The 9,430-nt window shown below is 55.1% G+C and overlaps 2 protein-coding genes across 2 annotated transcripts; one reads left to right on the top strand and one right to left on the bottom strand.

Annotated features, from left to right (window-relative positions):
• Positions 1–2,745: 2,745 nt before the first annotated feature.
• PLICBS_010165 (uncharacterized protein) lies at positions 2,746–3,838 on the bottom strand (the record flags this gene model as incomplete). Its single annotated transcript, XM_065601861.1, has 2 exons — positions 2,746–2,753; positions 2,833–3,838. 2 exons carry the CDS (start codon positions 3,836–3,838, stop codon positions 2,746–2,748), a joined length of 1,014 nt encoding a protein of 337 aa, XP_065457933.1.
• Positions 3,839–4,986: 1,148 nt separating this feature from the next.
• Positions 4,987–5,241, top strand: PLICBS_010164 (uncharacterized protein; the record flags this gene model as incomplete). The annotated part of the gene is made up of 1 exon (XM_065601860.1): positions 4,987–5,241. One exon carries the CDS (start codon positions 4,987–4,989, stop codon positions 5,239–5,241), a length of 255 nt encoding a protein of 84 aa, XP_065457932.1.
• Positions 5,242–9,430: the final 4,189 nt, after the last annotated feature.

The following is a 9,430-nucleotide window of genomic DNA, read 5'->3' as shown; positions in this document are numbered from 1 at the left end:
GCTTGCTGAAGAAACAGTATCCCGGAATGCAGTTGTTCTACACAGCACGTACCAAAACGTCGGAAAATAGTCACAAGGCAGGGAACCTCAACCATGTACTCGAATACACCGCCAAGTTGCCAGGGAGCCATGCGCAGTTCATTGCGGGACTAGATGCCGATATGATCCCGGAACGGAGATGGCTTAGAGCCCAACTGCCACATCTGCTCTTGGATACTCGAATGGCGTTCACTTGTCCTCCACCATGCTTCTATAATGTCCCGACGGATGACCCTATCTCACAATCGCTTTTCGCATTTCACAGGTTCGAAGAAATTGTGAAGGACTCAGCAGGCATTGCCTGGTGCACAGGGTCTGGATGGGTGATGCGTCGCGCTGCGCTGGCCGAAATAGGGGGTTTTCCGACGGAATCCCTCACTGAGGATCTTCTTTGTGGCAAACTTATGCTGGGCAGAGGTGCGTCAACGCCCAAACACACACCACAGCGTACTAAGAACTTTCAGGCTGGAGATCGGCTTATGTGCAGGAGGCGCTACAGTGGGGTTTGGTACCGGACACGTACCACGGGCATATCCGGCAACGAACTCGCTGGGTGAGTGGTCATCACCAATTTCAAACTTCAATATTAACCTCGCTACTCTATACAGAGCACTGGCGGGGTCCAGGCAGGCCTCAAAATGAAGTTATGCCTCTTCGGTGACCTTTCGCGACATCTCAACTATTGGCAACGAGCATACAGTTTCTGGTATCTCTTCCAGAATGCATCAGCCACCTTGAAAACACTAGAAGTGCTACATTCCATGCTGATGCTCATTTTTGGGTGGCCCATGGTCGCCTTCGTTGACAAGCATCAACTCCAACATCTTGTCAGAGTTGCTGCTCTGGGTCATACCTTTGGCTTTATCCGGCAGTGCCTAGTTGCGTATGTCAATGGGTATGCGGCAAGTTGCCGAGAAATTCTCTGCCTTTACTTTATGAACACGTGTAAGTCATCCAGTGAGGCTTCGACGGGCCCGGCTAAGCTAGGCGACCGATAGACTTTGCTCTAGATCACTGGCGCACATTTGTGCTCCCAAAATGGTTAGGTGGCCGTCCGAATGCATTTTCTGCGAAGTTTCCATCTACTGGGAGTTTGCCCGACGAACTTCACGAGAGGAACGATGACCTAAGAGCCCCCCTTCGTAAACGACTGAAGTCAATCTTATTGAAAGATGGCGCGGCTTTTCACGTGGCTGTGTCCTTGACGTTTGTTTCTGGTTTCCTTCGAAACATTTCAAGGGCGTACATCTTACATCCCGGCGATATGGAAGGATTCCTTCTTCATCTTCTTCCCAGGGTCTTCTGGGTTGCCGCAACATGGCCTGCTTACACTGCGGCATATTTGCGACCTTTCTGGTACGCTGTATTTCCCCCCACGATGCACGACCGCGAGCATCTTCTTGACCGAGACGCGACCGGTGTTGCCTACCCGAAAGACGTATCCAAGCTCCCGAAGTCGCCCATCCGCGGCTTCGGCCTGGAGCTAGTCAACTCGATTTCTGCCTTTTGGGCCATGGTTTTACTATTCGGAAGTTGGTGGTGGGTTCCGGGATATCACAGCTGATTCTGGTTAAAGAGTTGCGCCAGTGGCTGCGCTGGATTAGACGCTGGTCCAGGCTTTCAGGTTGGTATCGCATCGGAGCTGAGTTGGGGCGGGGACTTGTCTTTGTATCCGTTGAATTGTAGCGTCCCCGGAAATCAGGGCTTAATTTCGGGTTAGGGTTGGGCCTTGCGGTCGTCGTTGGAAGTCCTCAACGAGCGCGTTGCGTGCTGCAAAGATAGCTTTTGACTACGTATCACGATATCTATTCAGTAGATGAGGCTGGCATAATCCCTTTGACCGTTGGCAGCTGACACAAAGTTCGTGTATTTCGGCTCGTTCCGCCACCTATACGACACCAGGCCAACCAAAAAGCCTCATCCTCCAAACTTACATCCTTGCACAACTCGCGTTACACCGATGTAGCTGACCGGGCTTGTAGCCAATCTGTGAGCGTCAAAACAGCGACGGCATACTGGTCAGTTTGGAGGATTCAATTGTATTGACGGTTGCTAGTGCACTTTTCCAGGACCCTGGCCACCGTGTTCCAGGGTCCACGTGTCTTGTGTCTACCGCCGGGTGTACGGGCAGATGGTGGGCGTAACCACTGATGCAACGCCGGGTTCTGCTGGTTGCAGACCGAATGCGGGCTTAGCAGGGCAATGGTTGCTTCTCGCGATATGCTGCCATTAGCTGCATACTTTTGGGCGGGTGGTTCGATGTTGTATCCGCAAACCACTATCGCGTGTGTGCCCAAGAGCAGCTGGTCCGACTTACAAGCTTCACTGTCATCAAGTTTGCACAGAATAAATCTAGTTTCAATTACCGCGAGAGCTGAATGACTAATGAAGTACCAATAGCACATGCAGCTGTCGCCTGGACCATCGCCGTCAGATACTTAAGAGCGTAGCTTGCTTGGGCAGAAGTATTGGCAACACGTGTCAGGATTTTCACGGAGACATCGAGAACGGCAATTCCTCTGGGGACCAGAATGCCATCTATGACAATATGTCTGAGAGCAGAAAAATGAGCCACCGTCCACCGCAGCAATATACACTAAGCTCGCTACTCAGCGAGTGCCGCTATTTGCTCATCCAGAAACGCAACAATCTGTCCGGTATCGCCATGTGACACTGCGGTCGCCACTGCATCTCGCAACGACCTCGCTACTCTCCTGTAGCTAGCTACAGCGTCTAAAATGGAGAGGGTTTCTCCGTGCTTCACGGCATGCCGAGTGCGATACCCATGCGTACCGCCCTCTTGCAGCTGCGGCTGCAACAGCTTCTTAGCCCGCAGGCAAGTCCACACACAAAGGCCCTTGCAGACGTCCCGCAGGATGGACGGCGCCAGGTCGATGAGGGAATGCGTCTTGGCCTCCTTGCCGTGCAGCCGAATCTGGGCCAACCACCAAGACATGTCTGCGACCTGGTCAACAGCCCGCAGAGACTCGTACTCCACACGGTGGTACACGGCCTCAGACAAAATGCTGGCTGCATTCTGGAAGCCATACTGGTCGACGAAGTTCTCAATTTGCATATAACAGTTGATCTCCAAGAGCCACGCCACCGCTCGATGTAGATCTGCAAGATGATTCACCGACCTGACACGAGGAGAGTGCCTACTCTCGACGGAATCCACTGGGCTGTGTTGCGGTTTCGGCAGCTGTCCTGCGCAGTGGTTCTGGCGCCAGTCCGCCAGCTCGTCGTACAGTGGACCTACATCTTCCGCCTTGATCCCTCGCTGTCTCGTCGTGACCGTGCACAGCCGCTGCAAGATTCTTCGCCCAATGACTGCCAGAGCGAGAATGGCATCCAGGTAGCTTGCACTCTGCGTCCGCAGCAAGTCTGGCGGCGCGTCGACGTCGCTGTCCGCTATGCGAGATGCCGTCTGGTAGTCCATGTTGCTGAAGGCGTCCAGTCCGTACACGTGCCAAAAAAGGAGTGTTCGCCGATCGTTGGCTCGTGTCGGCGCGGTAGGGTCATCGGGAGCTTGTAGCATAGTGCCGGTTGCGCATGACCGCAGCATCATCAGAACAAGCGAGTCGTGCGTCAAGAAGAGATTCTCCAGGTGTTCGTCAAGTGAGGAGCGTCCGGAGTCGCTGTATTTAAAATGGAGCATGATGGCCAATGCTTCGAGATCATCGAGACGGGTTGGCGCTTGGCCGGCTGGCCGTTTCTGGGCCTCGAAGAAGGCGTCCCTGAACTTGCCGGCCAACCTTTGCTGCACGTTCCACTTGTCGGCTGCCTCGATGTATGGCATGCCACGACAAGCAACGGCAAATATCAGGCAGGGACTGCATCTTCCCGCGCGATAGTCGTCCCAGAATGCGTCCTCCAGAAGGACAGGCATGCACAACGCTGCGAGGTCAAAGTAGGCGTGCAGAGCGGCGTTGAACGTCGCCAAGCTTAGACCGCAGCCGAGCCATGGCTCGTGTAGAGCTGCGTGGTACTCTCCAGTAGGCTCTGTGAGAGGCTGGACAGCAGGCGGTTGTGGGGAATGTAGTTGAGCGGAAAGAGTTGCTGATGGGCCGGCAGAAGCCGGAACTGCTGGATTCGCCATGAAGATTTGGTCCAGAAACAAACCTGCATCCAAGCTCAATTCGAGAGGATTTCCCAGGAATGAGAGATCGGGTGGCGAGTCGTTTAGTAGCCTAATAGTTTCTGCATCGGGCGGCGATGGAAACAAGGTAGCCTTAGTATGTGTCGGGTGGTATCGCGAGTCGTCGTCACTGAGCACATTTTGCGTTGAGGAACGCGTGCCTAGTCTATCATCGTGCTGCGTGACTTGTGCGCGGGGTACAATTGCCTGTCGTCGCTTATTGCGGATGCGAACATCGTCGGAGTCGTCGAGAGAGCACGTCAGTTGGCGCAGCGAACACTGTGAGCATCCTTCGTTGCCTCGACCTATGCGCAGCGCGCGGTCGCACTTGATCTTGCGTCGGTGGCAGAAGTCGCACGACTCTCTCTCCACGCCTCTCTTAAGCTGCATTTCCTCGCGAAGTCGCCGCTGGGTGTTTTGACACCGTATTGTAGCTCCACGTTCGGTGCCGAGAGTCGCCGCGGTCATTCACATGTTGAGCAGGCGTTGCGGTAAATTCGCGAAGGGCATGACGGCCCTCGTCTTTCAGAATCGCCGCGGGATTTGGCTGGGTTCTCCACGCCGTGCCCGCTGTGGCGCACGACGCCATATATTACTGGCTGCTTGTAGGGCCCACAAGCCAAGGTCTTGGACGTCGCACGGGACATTAACGGCGACAACACGGCGCTTACGCACCCAGTCGTGGAGAAGCTCTCAGGCAATCCCCAATGCCGCAGGCATATAACCTCTTCGCTTTGCGATGAAGTGAGAATGGTGTGGGACGTCTTATGGTCTGCTGATAACAGAGCTCGCTTCGACGAATACATATAATGAACGCCACCGGGCTCAACTCGACGGACCACATCGGCGCCCTTCCTTTTTCGCCCATATACGGACCCAATGCTTTCTTCCTCTCCATCTTCACTATTCTCTTTGTTGTACAAATTGTCCTTACGTACTTCTTCTGGAGATCCTACGGCTATGCAATTGGCATGCTCGGTGGGCTGCTGCTCGAGCTGCTCGGGTACGCGGCGAAGCTCATGCTCTCGCAGGACCGCAGGAACAAGAATGGATACATCATGTAAGCCGAACAGGGATGGACCGCCAACAGTGGTCTCGGTGGTGAACGAGGAGTTTGGGGGGCTGACGAGAGACGATTCTCTTCCCTTCGCGCGCAGGTACATCATCGGCTTGACTCTCGGTCCTACCTTCTTATCGGCGTCGCTGTACCTCGGATTGAAGACGCTTCAACAACACTACAGTTTCACGCGTTTCTGGTACATCGGACCAAAGGTGTTCGCCGCGCTGTTCATTTTGGGAGACTTCATTTCTCTCGCATTCATTGGAGTGGGGGGCTCCCTGGCTGCAATATATGCTGAGGATCCAATCGGGGTGAACCTCATGATTGCTGGGCTGGCCACGCAGGTCCTGGTCACAACGGTATTCTGCGGAGTCCTCGCCACAATCTTTCGGAAGACACGCTGGAAACTGAGACATGACAAAACTCGATTCTTCATGCTGGGTGAGTTTGCATTCGGGGGATTTCGCCGCTATGTGCTGCGTGGGTGTGCTGACGAACTGACCACCGCAGGAGGGCTAGTTGCTGCCATTTGCCTGTTGATTCGCTCCATTTGGAGAGTTGTCGAGCTCAGCGAAGGATTCAACGGTCCTCTCACCTCCAAGGAGGGCGTCTTTATCGCTTTGGACAGCATACCGATGGTCATCATGTCTGTGCTCATCACAATATTGCATCCTCGTTTCTGGCTCCACGAGAGCCGGCATAGCATAGCGAGAGTAAAGGACGGATTTTGGGTTGTATGTAGAGTGTAATAAAATGGACTCAAGTCATTCCATCTTAACGTCGCTGAAGCTGAGGCTGGGTGCCCGGCGCCGACGACGGTCGCGTGCGAGAACAGAGTTGCATAGAGATGGGGTTTGGCTTTGTATGCGTTGGGCTTGGCGAATTTCACGTGCACGCAGCAAATTCCGGGCCAAAAACCGCCTCTTGGCGGTCCCACGCCAGCGCAACGCCCAGAACAGCGACTCAAGGCCTATGACTGAGTGCCAACGGCAGGCGCTTGTTTGGCGTAACCTGCCTGCGTTCGCCGTTCTCGCCGAGTGCGAGCAGCTTGTAAGCCAGGGTTCACGGTGGGTCCTCTACCATTCATTGGCGTGCACGGGTGCGGCTCATTTACCTCACGCGGTCGCCAGTCGGTGCCAGCCGCTGTCGTGTCTCCGTTGCAAGTGCCCGCTCGCAACCGTGACAGTCCGCGGCGTCCCCGTGCGGGTGTCTTCGTTGGACGTCGGCTCAGGCACGGAAATTCGGCTTATCGTCCTGAGCACATTATGAGCATATCCGACCGGAAGAAATCCACTGGGAAGCGTCCTGGCGTTGCGTGCTTCTACAATGGGAGGCGTCGGTCCCGACGGGGCTGATGGCTGCCGCGCCCAATCTGACCGTTTATGCCTCTTCCGTCTGCGTGTATGTGGAGGGTTGCCTACTAATACTGTACCAATTGTCTTTCGAATCACGCCGCAATACCAGAATGCGGGGTCCCCTTCCGCGGCGTCGGGCCAATGAGGCTGCCAGGCTTGTGCTCGGGCCCACGTGCTGGCATTGCGCCGCAACACCAAAACAGTACCGTGGGCCCTGAATGTGTTAGGTAGACGCCAGGGTGAAACGTAATTGGCGCTAAAAACGACGTGAGGCTGGGTGGCTTCGAGTGTGGCGGTGCATCCAGGGCGTAGGGTTGTTGACTGACGCCCCCGTCCGAAAGGATCCCACAGAACACACACATCTCAAGCAATGGAATCACCAGTCCTTGCCAATCATTGACTACAGTGACCCCCTCGGGTAATCGGTGAAGCCAGTGCGTATCCAACAGCTAGAGGGACAGCTGCGTTTTGTTCTCCAGGGGGCCTTCTTACATTGGATCATTTGCCCCACAGAAACGCGAGACGAATGCTCTACCCACCCTGCCAATATGGGCGAAGCTAGGTACCCAAGGCTCCAGTGATGTGGAACGGGTCGTCACCATGACGCAGTTCTACCGACGCACCAAAAGCCGACCAAGCTGAGCTTACGCCCCGCTTCGACTATTCTCGATTGGTTGCTACAGAAGGTCCTGCTCCAGCCGGCGGTGGATATGCGCGATCGGGGTCGGGTCGACACTGCGCGCAGAGCTGCTCACCTGTACGGGTCCGTTTGATGCACAAGAGTTTATCATTCAAACAACAGTGTATGCAGCCAACCTCAGTCAAATGGATGGCGATAGGGAGCGCCACGCCCGCGTCAGTGTGGTGGAACAAAGCGCTGAGACAGCAACCCAAACAGAGACCGCGACGCAGTCAGCAGGCTCAGCGACCGCGTCAGCCAGCGAACAGGCTTCGCCCAAGCCAAAGCACGATCAGCCGAAGCGAAGCCGGGCCGCCGCCTTCGTAACTCCCAACGCCTGCACGGAGTGCCGTAAGAAGCGCGCAAAGGTAGGGATGTATTGCTTGTGTATCTCCTGCCACCTACTCTGTTTCTTTGAATGCTTCTGAATCCAAGGCTGCAATTTTGTGCGCTATAGTAATGTGCTTTCTAGTGCGATGGGCAACTGCCTTGTGGCCGGTGCAGCTCCCGGCAAGGGGCCAAGTGCACATACGAGACTCCGAAGCGGCAACCCAAGGAGAGTCTGCGGAAGGAACTCGACAGCCTGCAGCAGCAACAGAAACGCAGAGACGTGATACTGTCTGCTCTGTGTCAGCCTGGGCTAGGGTATGAGGTCATTAGACGCCTGCAAAATGGGCAATCCGCGGAACGCGTCTCGGAATGGCTTGACGGGGTCAGTGCCAGCACCAATCTGCCCGGTGACCCGCCGAGAGGCCAAGGCACTGGGAACTCCCATAAATTGGCCGCCCCAAACCTTATCGCATTCGAGGAAGACTTGCTGGATCACTCCATCCTCAGTGCTCCCCGTCTCCTCTGGCGGCCAATTTCGCGAAGCAAGACGGTCGATCACGACAAAGGGGAGAAGGGCCAGACGCCCACAGCTGGCATACATCCCGAAGTTTCTGCTTCGAAAACGCGTCACCTGCGGGAGGACACTGCATCTGCAAGTGCGTATCGCTATCGTGGACTGGGCCGAGTCCTCTCCACTTTGGACACGGACGAGGTAGAGCACTCCTGCGGCACGTGGACTACAATAACGGACGACATATATCTCGTGCGGCATTTGCTGGCATTGTACTTTTGCTGGGAATATCCTACGTTTGCGTCGCTAAGCAAGGAGCATTTTCTTCGAGACTTTCATAGTGGTCGGCATATCTATTGTTCATCAATTCTTGTCAACGCATTGCTCGCCCTTGGTTGCCGCTTTTCCGACCATCCTGCGACAAAGAGCAACCCCGAGGACTCTGCCTCCACCGGCGACCATTTCTTCAGAGAGTCGCAGAGGCTACTGGACGAGGAGACGGACCACCACTCCCTGACGACAATCCAAGCTTTGGGTATTATGGCTATTCGGGAAGCGAGCTTCGGTCGAGATGCAGAGAGCCTGTATTACGCGGGGCAAAGCGTCCGCCTTGCATTTGAGATGGGCTTGCAGAACGCACCTGAGCATGGTAACGAGGATGAGCTCGCCGTCCAGTCGGCGACATTTTGGGGCGCTTTCGCGCTGGATCAGTAAGTAGCTCTGGGTGCGCCCGCACGATGAGCGGGAACGGACAGCGAGCTGACGGCCTACACACTATAGTGCGTGGTGTCTGACGACGGGATCGTTGCCACAATGCTCACGTTTCCCAAACTTACCGCCCAAGCCTGCCATCATCGAGGATATCGAGGCATCGCTTTGGGTGCCATACACTGACGAGGGTAGGTGTACAGTGTCAGTTGCTTGTGATTGCCCATGGTAACTTGACGGTTGTTGCCAGGTGCACCGCAGCAGCTAGCTCTTGAACAGTCATCGAATGTTCGATCGGTATACAAGTGCTTCTGTGAGCTAAGTGAGCTTGTCCACGAGACCCTTTATCTACTGCACTCGCCAAGCGCACCGCTTACGGCGAAACACGTCCTGGGTATTTACACGCAATACTTGAACTGGTATGACGGGATACCCGAGGTGTTACGTCTGGGTCACAATTTCACCCCGGCGGTCCTGTTCGTCCAGTGGGTACTGACCAGTATTGGAAAATGTGTTGAGTGCTGACGTTTCTTACCTAGCATGTACTATCACTTTGCGATGCTGCTACTCTTCCGACCACTGATCACGTACCGCATAGTCGGATCAGACG

This window comes from Purpureocillium lilacinum (assembly GCF_023168085.1).
Source record: "Purpureocillium lilacinum CBS 284.36 DNA, scaffold_8, whole genome shotgun sequence".
In the NCBI taxonomy this organism is placed as follows: domain Eukaryota; kingdom Fungi; phylum Ascomycota; class Sordariomycetes; order Hypocreales; family Ophiocordycipitaceae; genus Purpureocillium; species Purpureocillium lilacinum.
The sequence above is the reverse complement of the archived record's forward strand: the minus strand, read 5'-3'. Positions and strand labels throughout refer to the sequence as shown.